Genomic DNA, 16,289 nt, shown 5'->3' with positions numbered 1-16,289 from the left:
TTCCCACATATGCCATGTGACGGCAGAAGCTGCCTTGGGAACACTATGAGTCCGTCTTCAGGGCGAAATCACCCACTTTTTTCTTGTTCCCTTAGCGCTAGGGGCTCATTTGTGATGTGCACAAGAAGATAGATGCATCAATGGAAATGGGCACCCCTCCATAACCCCACTTTTATACAGAGAAATTTTTGGAATGCATTAGGTTAGTAATAACACTTAAGGGATCACTCCTAAATGCTAAAGTGGTACTACTGTTCTGCCAAAATCTCTCTCTGCAAAAGCTTTTCAATCAAGATCCCATTCCAGTTCTGAAGTTGCTGCCATTGGTTTACTAGCCAAAGTGCATGAGAGTATGAAATGCTTTGTTCAGCAGATCACACCAGGCCTGGAAAGAGGGAAGAGCAAAGGCAAGGAAGGACTTGGAAAAAAAGATTGGAGATGACAGGAGGCTGAGCCCTCCCACTGGACAAGGATACCAGGCTAAGGTCTCCCATCCTGTGAGGATGTTAGCAGTGGATGAGGAGAGGAGTCTGTTAGGGGGCAGTGGCATTATAGCAAGGCACTTGGGGTTTCACAAATTCTCTCCCAGACTTCAAGACCCAATAAAGGTAAAAGGTGGCAAAGGAAAACAGAAGCACACTTGATTGATAGCTAGTTGAGGTGTTAAGCTGTGGATTCAAACAAGTAGAACCTAGATTAACTTAGCTGGAGCTCTCCTTTTTCCTTTATAGTTAAACCCAACTAGCCAACTAAGCATAGTTCTCTGAAGATTCATCCAGGTTGTTTTATGTGTCAGTAGTTTATTCCTTACTAGAGGCCCAGTGCACAAAATTCATGCACTGGGGAGGGGTGGTCCCCCAGCCTGGCCTGTGCCCTCTCACAGTGCAGGAGCCCTGCAATCGATCACCCCAAAGAGGTAGGCCCTGCCCACCCATCTGGGGCTCCTCTATGGATTGCCCCAAAGAGGTAGGCTGGAGCCTTGGGACCCACCTCCATGCCACACATGCAGCGTCAAGCCCCCACTCATCCACACATGCCCACTGCACATGCAGTCTTCTGGTGATCACTCGTTATGGCATGAGAGCGTCACAACCACATAGGCTTTTATTAATAGGACTAGTGGCCCGGTGCATGAAATTCATGCACTGGGGGGGGGGGTGTCCCTTAGTCCAGCCTGCACCCTGTCCAATCTGGGATATCACTCTCACAATCCGGGACCACTGGCTCCTAACCGCTCATCTGCCTGACCGCCCCTAACCACTCTGCCTGCCAGCCTGCTCGCCCCCACTGCCTCCCTGCCAGCCTTCTTGCCTCCAACGGCCCCCCCCCCACTGGCCTGATCACCCCCAACTGCCCTCCCCTCCTGGCCTGATCACCCCTAACCACCTCTGCCTCGGTCCCGCCACCATGGCTTTGTCCAGAAGGTCTCTGGAAGGTCTCCTGGTCTAATTAGCATATTACCCTTTTATTAGTATAGAATAGAGGCCTGGTGCATAGGTGGGGGCTGGCTGGTCTGCCCTGAGGGGGTCCTGGATCAGGGTGGGGGTCCTCTTGGGGGACAGGACCAGCCTGGGTGAGGGGCCTGGGGTGGTTTGCAGGCTGGCCATGCCCCCATCAGGGTGGGGGGCCCACTGGGGGCAGTGCTGGTCTGGGCAAGGGGCTGGGGCAGTTTGCAGGCCGGCCACACCCCCACCAGGATGAGGGTCCCTGCAGTGGGCGTGGCCAGCCTGGGCGAGGGACTGATGGCCGTTTGCAGGCTGGCCACGCCCCCATCGGGGTGAGGGTCCCCACTGGGGGGTGTGGCCAGCCTAGGTGAGGGGCTGAGGGCCATTTGGGGGCAGTTTGCAGGCCGGTCAAGTCCCCGGCTTTGTCCGGAAGGTCTCCAGAAGGTCTCCTGATCTAATTAGCATATTACTCTTTTATTAGTATAGATTATTGCTGAGTAGTAGTCCATAGTATGGATATACCACAATTTGTTTAACCATTTTTCCTGCCAAAGGATGACAAGTGAATTTTTTTCTAGTTTGGGGGATTTATTCATATAAAGCTGCTATAAACATTCATGTGAAAAAAATGAGTCTTGAGTTTTGTGATGTTCTACCCCCACCTTTCCATTAATCCTGAGTAGGCTTAGCATAGAGCTGACCTGGTGGCCCTCCCCAGAATGTCTCTGAAAAGGTAGCAGCCAATGTAGACCTATCTGTCACATTGGAAGGAGAGGGGCCAAGAGAGGTGATTGGACCTTCTCCTGAGGGAAAAGACCAGAAATAAACAGGAAAGAACAGCAGTTTTAACATATGATGATGGTATCAAAATTTGACAACTGTAAACTACTTCTCTTCCCTAGAGGACAAGGGGTAGAGAAAGGGTCACAAATGGATGCTAGATCCTTCTTCCTAGATCCAGAATATAAATAGACTTAAAATTGAAAGAGAAATTTCCTGGTGTTTCTGTTTAAGAAAGTTAGATATTAAATTCCACCAGGCAATGGCTAAAGGAAAAAATTGTTATTATTCTGTTTGGATGATGTGTACACTCATGGGGTGATTTTTAAAGTCTTTTGCAGATCTCCAGCACAAGCCACTGCTTGTGGATCTCACGGTAGAAGAAGGTCAAAGATTAAAGGTTATTTTTGGTTCACACACTGGTTTCCATGTAATTGATGTTGATTCAGGAAACTCTTATGATATCTACATACCATCTCATGTAAGTTTCTGGAAGCCTACTGTCATGGCTTTCTGTGCAACAACCTGTGTGTAGAAACATTGTGCATTTTTAATAGAAGTTATGCCTTTACTGGTCAATAAAGCAGATGGACTTTTGACCTTCACTAAATAGACAATGCTTTTAATAAATAAAACATGTAAATTTAATGTTTATGACTGCTTAAAACTGAGTAACACATAATAGCGGTTCTTTGCCATTTACTGGATATGTTGTCTCATTGAACTTCAGATTAAAATACATATGGTGTTTTTCCTTCAAGGGCATAAATTCTGTTCTTTAAGCAGGAGTACAATAGATGAGTTCCTATTTTCAGGTTTTGAAGAGAGATTGGTTCATTTCATGTAAGAGAAGGCCAATGGCCCTTTTTCTGCCATTTTTGTTTCTCTTTTCAATTCCACAGTTCATGTAGTGGAATCTGACACCCTGGCTTAACCTGTATTTACTTTGCAATTATGGACACATTAGGCAGTCCCTCCAGCCCTCAGCTTTCACAGCTCTAAAATGGGGATAAAATATCCTATCTCATATGGTTTTCATCACATTAAATGAGGTAATATATTTAAAGTAGCTGATACAGGGCCCTGCAAATTATCGTATTAACATTACTATGCTGACACATTGCCTAAAACACGACTTTTAATTTTATTTTTAAGTTATTTTTTATTTTCCAATTACATTGACATTCAATATTATGTTGGTTTCAGGTGTACAGCATAGTGGTTAGACATTGAAATAACTTATGAAGTGATCCCCTAGAAAGTCAGTACCCATCTGGCACCACACAAAGTTATTACAGTATTATTGACTATATTCTCTATGCTGAACTTGACATTTCCATGACTATTTTATAACTGCCAATTTGTACTTCGTAATCCTTTCACCTTTTTCACCCAAATGCTGCACATGGTTTTGCTTAGTAGTATTGGTTTAGTGTAAATTGCGTTTTCTTCATGTAATTCCAAGGCTAACATACAGTAGAAACTATTAGAAAAGTCTGAGGCCTAATCTGCTGCTGGTTTGTATTTGGAGAGTATAAAGACTTTGGGGGGAAAAGAAAGTTGTTTTAGTACATCACACACACACACACACACACACACACACACACACATTCACATCATTCACTGCTACATTACAGCTTCACCTCATGTGTGTGCATGTGCACACAGGATCAGAGTTCTGGGGCATCACCATGGTCATTTTTGATCCTCCCATTCCTACCCACTAAGCAGCTATTGGACTACATAACATCCCCAACCTGGGGATCACAGCAGCACCACATCTCTTCTCCTAGAACAAGTCAATCTACACTTATTTCAATAGTGATATTTTTGTAATGAGTGATAGTTTTACATTTTTTCTAAGCAAACCATTAATTTTTATTATTCATGTATTTAAGCATCCAGATTAACAACCTGTGTTATCTGCCCATAGCCTATTTGGTAGGAATCTGTTTTGGTCCCACCTTTTGGCCCCAATTAGTTTCTTCTCCATCAAATGCAGCTTCTCCTCGTCTTTTTTGGAAGTAGATGGAAAACGTGATTTTCAATATCTATGAGACATGTGCTCAAATCCCAATTCCACCACCACATATCAGTGCAGCTTTGGTTCAGTTACATAATCCCCCTGACATGCAGTTGCCTCATTTATAGACAAAGATATCTCCCATGGGGAGTTGTTCTGAGGACTAGAAATTGTATAGGTAAAGGGCCCAGTGTTTGGCACACAGTAGGTGCTCCAGGGTTGTTATTTCAGGGTCAGGTAAATTGGATTCTCAATCAAGTGCCTAAGTGTGTGTTTACCAGAGTATGTGACAGGTTGGTGGTTCAATTAAGCAACTCAGAATGTCAGTCTCTAGAATGAAAATGGTGGGGAGGACCCTCATTTTTGCAATTCTTAATGATTAGTAGTCAAGATGTTGCCTTATTTTTAAAAAGAATAATGCCTGACCTTTCTTTGTCTTCTAGATTCAGGGCAATATCACTCCTCATGCCATTGTCATCTTGCCTAAAACAGATGGGATGGAAATGCTTGTTTGCTATGAGGATGAGGGGGTGTATGTGAACACCTATGGCCGGATAACTAAGGATGTGGTGCTCCAATGGGGAGAAATGCCCACATCTGTGGGTAGGTTAACCATTCCTTATCTCCTTCAGCAGTTACACCCCCCAAATGAAACGAAAATCAAGAAATGTGAAACAACCATTTGATTCCACACACAAAAAAAAAAGTCTGTGAATAACACTTGTAAGACTTTGCTTTGTCTGTTTATCTCAAGTCGTTTGTCATTTTTGTGGTTAAGATGTGAACAGATGCTGTGAGTTATTGCCCATCTAATGTTTTTAATGCAGTTTTGGAAATTCCTTTTGACAGCCTACATTCATTCCAATCAGATAATGGGCTGGGGCGAGAAAGCTATTGAGATCCGGTCAGTGGAAACAGGACATTTGGATGGAGTATTTATGCATAAGCGAGCTCAAAGGTTAAAGTTTCTATGTGAAAGAAATGATAAGGTAAATCCGTTTCAACATTTGCATTAGTGTTTGCATTTTAAGAGACCACCAGGTACCTGTGAAACCTTCATTTTCCTTTATACTGATTTGAATCACATCTGTGTTAAACAATCAATATTATCTTGAAATGGCATTATTTGGTTTGATTTATGTGAACCCTCAAAATATATTCTTTATATATCAGAAAAGACAGAAACACATCTAAAAATTGCTTGTGAACTGATAGTAACTTCTGTGGCCTGCAGGCCCTATGGTGATTCAGCAGACACCCCAAATTCTCCTAAGCATTTATAAGAGTTGGCCCATCGTTCATCATCTCACAGTGGGTCAACTTTAAATTCCACTTTGAGACTTTTCACAAAGTCACTATCGGGACCTAACTCATCACATTATATTTACTTTTTAATGTGTAACATTTGACGTGTAGAAATATAAACTTTTAAAAAATGTCACCCATTCCTTAAGAAATGCACAATCACAAACTCAACTAGTGCCATGTCCTGTGTCATTCCAGCCATGTTTCTTCTGCAATGTTCTAGGGGGCCTGTCTCCCCGTGAAGGTGGCGGTGTCCGTCTGGCATGCTCAGTCCTCGGAAGGGTATTCTGCAGCACTGCTGCTTCTCCCTCACCCTCCCTATAGACTAATGCAAAGTTTTAGTAGCTAAGTTGTACTCCATTTGTGAATTTATCCTTTGTGACCTTGACCAACTTAGAAATGCTGTCCCCAAAACAGCTTTTTTTTTATAGAAAAGAATGTGATCGGTTAAACAAATGTACATGTCTTGACCCACCCAGAGGCCAGACGGGTCTTAGTCCGACCCTGGTGATATGGGTCTAGACTAGATTCAACCCTGGCCAACTACTCTGACCTGGTGTGGTCTAGTGTGGTCTGGGTGAACAACAGCTATGGGTGGCAAGGATGGTTCTAGGGCCTGACCAGAGTATGTCAGAAAACAGACCCATCCCCTAGTAAAACTCCAGTGTCTTGGGAATTATAAGACTAAGAGTGATCTGGGCATGGACTCCCACACTCTTAATTCATTGAGAATTAACCCCAACAAGCTGTTCCATGCCATGCATGCCCTCAGGAGCAGGCTGGGACCACACCCGTATTGGGGGCCAGAGGTTTAGAGCCCAGAGCACACACAACCTGGAGAGGACAGCAGCTCTTTCTTTTTTTTTCATTGTTTTTCCATGGGCCCTCTGTGCTTAATACATTTTGATTCATTGACCCTAACAGTAGCTTTACTTACATTAAGTGAATGACAAGCATTTCCACAGAACTTCTTAAGAAGTTGTTGTTGGGAGAGACAGCATTCTCCTGAAGAAGTTGTGGAAATGAAGTAGCAGAGACTTTATACTAGTGACAAAAGTAAATGCCTTGGACCAGAGTTTGGTATTGGCGGACTCAAGGGCTAGGCCACAGCCCAGAATGTTATTTTCCTAGGGCAGTGGTTCATTGACATTCAGCTCAGGCGAGCAGTAACCCAAATTTTGCTCACTTCTCTCACTTGTTTGATAAAATGATTTAGCAGACCCAGACCTAATGGACTGTGGTTCTACTTGCTAATGCCATTATCTCCTTTGGCCTGGGATATGCCTGCATCAGCAGAGAAGCCAAGCGTTAAGTCTTGAAATGCCAAAGTGAATAGGCATTGATACCTGACCCTATCTGACCACAACCATTTAATTTTTTTTTTTAATTTTAAAAATTGAGAATTAAAGTCAGTAGGCCCAAAATTCCCCCCTTGACTTTGAGAGTTTGAAAGGATTCTCTTCAGTCCTAAAGTCTGCCCTCTTGTCCTTATAAGGGAGAGAAGGGGAGCCTCTCTGGCTTTCCAAAAAGTAACAAAGGGCTTGTTGTGTCCTCGACCAGAAACCCAGCATGTTATCTCCTAGCTCAAAACTCCCTTTTAAAATGTGAGCACCCAAACGGAAGTTAACAAATCAAGATATAGCCCCTTGTGTGGGGGGCAAGATATAGCCCCCTGAAGGTCAATACCACAATAATTGATAATAAATAGCAATCATAGTAAATAAAGGCAGGCAGGAGTGTTTACAGAGGACGCACTATGTTAAAAGACACTTGATAAACACCAGCCATTGAGTCTTAAGAGCTGACGCATGGCCAGGATAGGACATGTGAGAGAAAATGGATGGACAGTTGAAGAAAAGAGGGGAAGAAACCATGCAGTTGAACTAACTTCTTTTTAATTTCAAACAGGTATTTTTTGCATCCGTGCGATCTGGAGGAAGTAGCCAAGTGTTTTTCATGACCCTCAACAGAAATTCCATGATGAACTGGTAACAGAAGAGCACTTGGCACTTATCTTCATGGCGTTATTTCTAATTTAAAAAGAACATAACTCATGTGGACTTATGCCAGTCTAGAGGCAGACTCCGAAGGCTTGGTTGAACATACCGCTTTCCCCTTTTCCTCTCCCTCCACCCGTCCCAATACAGTCCATCTTTCAATGTTGCAGCCTGGTTGAGAAGGAGAGAAAAAGGTGGCAGGAATTTCCAGGAGATCCCCAAGAATGCTGCATTGTCTGTGGACAAAGATGGACCATGTGCCCTTCGGAGTTAGGGATAGAAACAAATATTGTGTGCTCTTATGATTAAGCTGTGTTATGGTGGATTCTGAGTTTTGTTTTGTTTTGTTTTTAACCTTTTTTTCTTTACCCCCTTACTTTGTAAGAATGGGGAGAGAATGCATACTGAGAAAATTAGTCTGTTTTTAATTCTGTCTGCCTGCTAGATTTAAATATACATATGTTGTAAAATTTCCAATTTCAAATGGTGAGAGACAGCACAATAAATGTACCTTATCTCCTCACACTGAAGGCCATAACTGCATGGTGGGGTGATTTTAGAACTCTTTTGCCTTCACCAACCCAAAAAGGTTGCTTTTTGGTAGCAACTGGCTAATGAATTTTTAAGAGAAGAAAAATACTGTGCTAGTTTTCCCCTCTTTGGGGAAATAGATTTTAAATGGCTAAACTACTAGCCTTACACTAATAAAATCAACTGCCATTTTTGTGAGTCTGACAGGCCCTATTTTTATATGGCCCTGTACAGCATGGAGTGTGTTGAATGGGATAGTAGTGTCATTGAGTTGAGTTGGCTCTAGTGATTGGGGGATCCCATAACACAATTTTCCCTCAGCTATTATGCAACAAGTCAAGGCAAAAGATGGGGTGACAGATGAGGTCAAACAGAAAGAGCTTCTGGGAAACAAGCTAAACACACACACAAACACACACACACACACACACACACACACACAATCTTTTTTTAAATGTACAAGGCCTCCCGGCTAAGAGATCACTCGGTTTGAGCTTCATTAGGAATGAGACTTTGTTGAGTTCTGATTGGGGAGTGAATGACATCCAGGCTCCGGTCATTCCCAGCTTTCTCCTGACAATGCCACTTTCTCAAGATGAAAACTGTGACTGAAAAAAAGAATAAATGTTTCTGAGCTGCCTGTGTTCTCTTGGGTTGGTGAGAGAAGGGACGAGACTACTATGCCTGCCTGAGGCAGTAGGCAGCCTTGGTTCAGATTTTATCGAACGTGAAAGCAAGGCTTTGGCCAAAACTCTGAGACCCTAATCATTTTACCTTCCTCCAAATTACCCAACGTATGGTAAGCAACATTTGTGCAGAGATATGTGTATATTTAGTTCAGGTTGACTTGTGTCCTTATAAACTCTTACTCAGATGATTTGAACTTTTGCGTGACTGTCTGGGATTTTTTTTTTTTTTTCCAAAGCTACAAGCATGGCCACCTGTGGTATCGAGGTGTTGCAAAACGATATCTGTGTTGCGCTTCCTGTTTTAACCTACCTCGTTTTGTTCGTTTTGTTTCACTGTTCATCACAGCAGTGTTATCTCCAGGAGACATATAGAGAGCTCAACTGGCAATCTCAGGTGTATTTAATATTTTTTCAACAAAACAGTAGTTGACCAAATTGTTATTCTTGAAAATTTAAAAAAAAAAAATCAACAACAGAAATGAACGTGGCTTGTTTCTGGAGAAAATAGCTACTATTAACAGATTTTAAAAATCTGTGATCCTACTGATTTTGCCTAAATACATGAGCAGCTGATGTACTATTAATGAGAACGAAATACACATTAGGAAAATGGAGCCATTTCAATCTGATGTTTGGGGAAGGGGGGAGGGAGGGGGAGTTATTCTCATTCCTGAAGTAGGTGATTGTGCCCCCCCTCCCGTAAAGATGGTTGTCATTTGCATTTATTTTAAGTAGGTAATACACAGGAATGGAATTGAGGATTATCTTTAGACGATCACCGAGATGTCCTCATCATGGTCTCTTTAGCTCTCAAAAGCAATGAAATCCTGCCGTTCTCATTTTTACTGCTGTGATTCTGCTGCTGAATGATACTGTCTTTTCAAATTCCATGCAAAAAATTCAGCAATAACTTTTTTGATTGAATTTAGCAACCATTATAATTGGATGCTGATGTGGACAAAATATATTGATTTGGGTCTCATCTCCGAATGTGATTGCCACCAGCTCTTTATATTGCTGCTGTGGTATTTTAAACCAGAAGCTTCTTTAAATTATGTTGCAAACTGATCTCTGTTTTTATGTTATGTTCTGTTTTTATTTCTAAGTGATAAGTTTGAAACACACAGCTTTAAATGATTTTTTTATTGTGGGATTTGGGGTACAGTTAAGAAATAAAAGGGAATCATTGTGTTTAAACATAAGGTAGTTTGTGAATGTATTTTTTAAAATCTAGATTCATTGAAACAAAAACTCATAAGAAAACAATATTAATGCAGTCTTGTTTACAGTATGTACAGTGACATAACATAGAACATGAGCTTTTTCTGGTGCCAACAACAATAAAACACAGACGTTAAACATCAAGCCATGCCTTTATATTTTTGTGCAAGTAGTTTACACTGAGTACAAGGCAAAACCAAATTTCAAAGTGCCCCACCACATCCACAAATCTGTGCTCTTTAAAAGATATCTAAAAATTTCCCTGAGGCTTTTATCTTCAAAAACACATTCTCCTCCCCCAGGACAGACCCTATCTCTGATACACTGGTGCTTAGGCCATGCAGAATATTTCAGAATGCTGTTCTTGTGGCTCATAACAAATGCCAACTTTTTGGTTTGCTTTAAATTTTTTTTGACAGAGATCATTGTGCTTTTTATCATCTTAATAGCATCCTATTAATAAATGTCTTTAGTTTTGAAACTAGTTTTTGAAACCAGTTTCACTTGTTAGCTTTAGTTCTTCCTGTAGAGGACTTTTGTCTCTAGAATTGGCTCATTTTGTTTTTATTTTTCTACAGAGAGAAACTGGACCCTCCTTCCAAAGTAGTTTCACTAGGTCTTTTCAGTCCTTGCTACTCTAAATTGATAACTCGGCATCAAAACCCACTGAGTCTGCCCAACCACGGTCTTGGACCAGGGACAACAGGTTACCATCATTCCTGGGCACCAGTCAGGGACATTGTAGCATGGATTCCTGTATCCAGTGGGTGGTAGGAATGGATGTCCTAGAAGATCCCATCAAATGGCAAAGTCCTCCCCAGGCCACTTACATTCAGACCACTGTCATTGCACACAATGTAAATGAAGACATCTTGCACTGAGTTCCACATTATTTTTCTTGAAGACTTTTAGATGAGGCTTCAAGAAGACCTAGTGCTATTCCGACAGTCTAGATCAAGGTGCAGATGACAAGGACTCCATTTGTCTAACACGCTGACATTGCTTGCTCAGCTACACTCCTGACATGTGTTGCATCAAGTACACATTTTAAAAAGCACCTTAACTCCTGGTTATCAAGATCTACTAACAGTTTTCTGTCTGTTCTTGTGACTCATTGGTAACTGGTGTGTCTGGTCCCTCCTGTGCATTTGATTATTCAGGCTGGAGCCCTTTTGGTTTTGTTCATTGCCAGACAAGGAAGCGGCTGAAGTCTGAGCTCACATTCTGTGAAGTTTAAAAAAAAAAAAAAAAAAAAGTTTGCCCTACTCTCATGTGTACCAGTTCCCATCACTGTATTCTTGAAATGTGGAAGAGCTGTTTGTGTTGCTAGTGTATGCTGTCTCTGAAAGTCTGCTTGAACAGGCATCACTGGCCTTTGTGCTGATTGCTTTAAGATACATAATATGCTACATTCGTTTTAAGAAAGAAGAGCAAACTCTCTTAATCCATGGAGGAAAATAGGAGAATATCACAGCACACTGATGATGATCATTCTGAACTCCCTATCTACCACGCTCCCGATGTTCCCAAATTCCTCTGATACTACGTTCTGGCCATCTCAACAGTTTCCATGAATGTTAGTTGCATTTTGGTTCATTCCTCAAAAATTTAAATCGGACCAAAGCCAACAGCATAACTAACAAAACCGAAACTGGCCTCCCTAGAACCTACCTAGTTGCAACATAAAGCCCAAGAGTCTAAATTTGATTTCAGGTACCTGCCAGTATTTCTCATAGAAGCCACTGCATTTTGGCCTTGATCAGTAGAGCAATATCAGGCACCCTGAAGTGTGCTGGCCATTCCTGGGTCTCAAAACGGGTATGAGCGGATCTTTTTTCAGAAGCCCCAACAAAGAAAACCTCTGGAGAACTTGCAAGTTCAAAACTGACCATCTGTACATTTCTACCAAACATATCAAGTGTCGTTTTATTTATGTACTGTGTTATTGTTCTGGGAATTTTTCCACAGACACCTAGAATATTCAAAAATTTGCATAGCGTTCAACAGTGTGAGGCCATAACCCTCTGCTTATTTAACTTGACTCTTCTAGGTCTGCCATTCCAGGAAGAACCAGAATGCACCCAAACTAAATTCCCATAAAGGAATTTAAAAAAAAAATCTCTGGATACATTTTCAGATATTTTCATTCCTGATCAAAATCTTGGACTCTGTGTCCATGATGTCAAACATTTGCATGAAGAATAGGAAATACAGTTAAAAATAGAAATGGTCTGAAGTGTCCAGGTTTATGACTTTGTGTAGACGTCCCCAAACTAACAACACTTTGCATAACAGGGTTTGGTTTTGATAGTTTGTTTTATCAGCACTGAGTTATGTTGCACGATTGAGGCCGAGCAAATGCTGGTGGCAAGGTGAGTTGTCATTTCCCCCAGTGGATCAGTGTTTGTGCATAGCAAGTATCCAGGCCTCAGTTGCCCCTTCCTCTTATCTCCTGTTCTGGAGTGGGTGTTACGGAATAGTAATGCTGTATTACGGTTTATTTAAAAACTTCAGACATTACCCTGAGCCAGAATTTCACATGTTAACTGACAGCAAGAAATACATCTGCACCAGGGGAAAAAAAAGGATGACAGCGTGGATGAATTTTAAAATTGGATGTTATGAAACTACTTTTGTGCGGTTGAGCTGTCTTATTTACAATGCCAACTTTATATTGGAAAGGGAAACCGTCATTTTGCTATGCCTACAAGTGTTTACATTGTTTAAATCTCCAGTTTTCTTAAGTGTTTTCGGTTGTCAAAAATGTGTGGAAACTGGATAAGTCTCACCTGTGTCAGGATATAAAAGAAGAAAATATTCTTGGCATATTGTCTAGTCTGCACCATTTCTTTACTTTCAAGTATTTTTCCCCCCTGCACAAAAAGCCTTCAGTTGTCTACAGTTGTTCTAAGCAGTGGTTAGAAATGATTTGGTAGGTTTTAAGCCAAGGTTTCCCCATATAGTCACTGCCATGCCCTGATTATGTTATTTTATCTGTCAAAATGTGAATAATAAAACGTTAATAGTATCAGGATGCCTGCTTGTTCCTCATTGCCACGTACAGACTATTATCCATCCCTTCTCCTAAACATCCAGTGCTTTGATGCTCTTGCCATCAGTCTACAGTCTCTAGTTACCTTTCATCACTCTCCCTCATTGCTTAAGTATTCTAGCTCTTGGCTCACTGTCTCTAGCACTATCCTTTCTTAATTCTTGGTCATTTTAATATTCACTGGGACAATTCTATAAATATCCTGGCTTCTCAGTTTCTTAGTCTTGCCCAGTGAAACTTATTATCAATTACTACACCGCCTCCTTCATTCATATCAATCAATAATCAATCAATTCTTCCCATTTGCTCTGGTTAGATTCCCATCCAACTTCGTCAACTAAAGGCCATTGACCCAGTCTCTCTACCTCTCTCTATCTCTATCTCTCTATCCTGCATCACCAATGTTTCCTGTTCCATTGGAGCGTTTCACTACATGGTGCTATCTCTGGTCTTATAAACACTCACCTTAGCCCCCTACCCACTCTCACTACTCTTTTTATCTGCTCCCCTTCACAGAAAAGCTCAGAGGGAATTTTGTATACCTGTACTTACTATCTTCAATTCCTCTCCTCCCTTCGTCTCTTGAGCCAACTCAAATCAGGCTTTCATCCTCGCCATGGTAGCTCTTGCTAAGGACACCGGTGATCTCCATGCTGCCAAATGCAATGTCTGGTCTCTGACTTCATGCTGTTTGACTTATCTGCAGTCTTTGACACAGTTAACCTCTTCTTCCGCATTGGAATACTTTCTGTCTTGGCTTTGGGACATCCCTCTCATTCTCTCATGTCTCTGGCCACTTCTCTTTCCTTTTCCAAGTTCCTGGAGTGCCCAGCATGGAACATTTCCTCTCTAAGTGAGCTTTTCCAGTCTTGGGGCTTTAAAAACATCTATATACTGACAATACCTACTCTTTTTTTTAATACCTACATTTTTATCTCCATCCCTAACCTCTCTCCTTTACCAGATTTATGTGTCTAACTTCCTACTTGACATCTTCATTTGGATATGTAATTGGCATGTCAAACTCTACATGTCCAAAACTAAACTAATTTGCACTCCACCCACCAATCTATTTCCATGACAGTCTCCCCTGTTTCAATAAATGGCAATTCCACTTAATTACCCTTAGTTTTTCTTTCACATACCACATCTAATCCACTAAAAAAAATAAAAAATCCTGTTTTTCCTACCTTGAGAATATATCCACAATCTAATTGAGTCCACAATACTTCTTTCCTGAGATGACACTTTTAAAACATACCAGCTTATGCAAATTTTCTGCTCAAGTCTTCAATGCCTTCCCTTCTCACTCAGAATGCCAATGCCCTTACAAAGGTCCCTGAGGCCTTAATAGACCTGACCTACCTTCTGCCCTACCACTTCTCTTGCCTCATCTGTTTCCCTAGATCACCTTGCTCCAGCCACTCACTGAGCTTTACCCAGAATGCCATCAGCATGCTCTACTCTCAGGGTCTTTGCTCTGGCTGTTTCCTCTGAATAGAAATCTCTCCCCCCACATCAGAGATCTTTATAAAATAACCTCCAACCCCCGACTTATTCTCTGCTGTATTGTTCTTCATAGCACTTATCAACATTTACTTTGTTCACTGGCCTATCTCTTGTACTTAGAAGAATTCCTGGCAAATACTAGTCACTCAGTAAGGATTTATTGGATGAATGAATAAATAGAACAGTTGGGGAATTTTTTTAAAAAGGTAAATAGAACTATAAGATCATTTCCATTTCAATATCAAAACAAAAAGCTGTGTCCAAAGTCTGTATCATAGAAGCAGAAAATAAAATACCCTATGGATTTTCTGTCCTGGAAGGTTATTGTGGTTGGAAAACACCTGGCTATGATGCTAGCTGTACTTTCTTGTTCTATGAATCATCCTTACAGGCCAAGTTGTAAGGTTGGAGGAGAGGCTATCATATAGATCCTTGAGAAAAGCAACATTTTAAAACTCTTACATTTGTAGACATAATAGTCCATTCTAAGCTACTGGTGTTGCAATAAGTATAGAGTTATTAGAAGTATAAAAAGAATTCTGAATTTTGTTTTCTGTCCTAAATTTTTAGAAATGGCTTTTCCCCCCTAAAACAAGAAATTAACAACAGTATCCTCCTGCCAAATACGGTTTCAAGGAAGTTTAGTGATATTTGGGTCTTATCATTCTTCCGGGTGACAATAGTTCTGAGGTTTCCCTGGTCAGCCTCCACCTTCTGTATATATTCAGCTCTACTGAATGTTGTTGCATGAAGTTTTGTTGTAGGAACTTGACACACACCTTCTGATAAATTTATTGTTTCAGTCAGTCTTGTAAAGGGCACACACTTTGTAGTTTCAATATGTTCAATCATGTATTTTCCTGCTCACTTAATAAAACATATTTTAAAAAATAAAGGAAGAAGATAATGAAATGATGTCATGTGAAGCAATATAATAGTGAAAGAATTTCTTGGTTCCTCTATGATTTTCTGTGTCTTTCCACAAATCTTTTGAGGTGAAGGATAATGCGTATTTCATGCTAAATAGCCACATTCAAAGTTTTAATCATTTCCAGCACCAAAGCCGTTTTGGGATTTCATGGTGCTTTGTTGCAGATTCCTAAAGTCTTTGACAAAAGATACAGGCATTGGGTTCTATTACAGATGGAAAATATAAAACAAACTCTAAGAAACACCCAAGGTGTCGCAGTCATTGTGAACAATCTAGATATCACAAGCCACACTTGTGAAGACACAATAAATGATTTCAAAATGAGTTCTCAGTAATTTAGGTGAAAAAAAATTAGTGTTGATTTTCTTTAAAATTGAATATCACCAGTTTGAATACATGTTTTTATATTCTATAAACAACTAAGTCTAGCCTCTGTGACAATAACAATTTGATCGAGGATCACCTCCCCCCAAAAAATACTCATCTTGGTTTTAAAAGTTCGAAGTGAAATACCAGATGCTGTTATGAGGACACAGATTAGCAGCATCATGGTCTGATCAAATTTTCCATTCCTAGCCGAGGCCGGTTTGGCTCAGTGGATAGAGCGTCGGCCTGCGGACTCAAGGGTCCCAGGTTCGATTCCGGTCAAGGGCATGTACCTTGGTTGCGGGCACATCCCCAGTGGGGGGTGTGAAAGAGGCAGCTGATCGATGTTTCTCTCTCATCGATGTTTCTAACTCTCTATCCCTCTCTCTTCCTCTCTGTAAAAAATCAATAAAATATATTAAAAAAAAAATTTTCCATTC

General features: G+C 41.0%; 1 protein-coding gene across 1 annotated transcript in view; it reads left to right on the top strand.

Annotated features, from left to right (window-relative positions):
* Positions 1 to 10,135, top strand: part of TNIK (TRAF2 and NCK interacting kinase) — a 341,946-nt gene extending 331,811 nt beyond the window's left edge. The window contains exons 29-32 of the mRNA XM_008142296.3: positions 2,557 to 2,706; positions 4,692 to 4,851; positions 5,098 to 5,237; positions 7,462 to 10,135. Of these exons, the coding sequence (XP_008140518.1) occupies positions 2,557 to 2,706; positions 4,692 to 4,851; positions 5,098 to 5,237; positions 7,462 to 7,545 (534 nt within the window). The 3' untranslated portion in view covers positions 7,546 to 10,135. The remainder of the gene's footprint in view (positions 1 to 2,556; positions 2,707 to 4,691; positions 4,852 to 5,097; positions 5,238 to 7,461) is intronic.
* Positions 10,136 to 16,289: the final 6,154 nt, after the last annotated feature.

Source organism: Eptesicus fuscus, chromosome 3 (assembly GCF_027574615.1).
Source record: "Eptesicus fuscus isolate TK198812 chromosome 3, DD_ASM_mEF_20220401, whole genome shotgun sequence".
NCBI lineage: Eukaryota > Metazoa > Chordata > Mammalia > Chiroptera > Vespertilionidae > Eptesicus > Eptesicus fuscus.
This window is presented reverse-complemented; position numbering and strand designations above follow the sequence as displayed.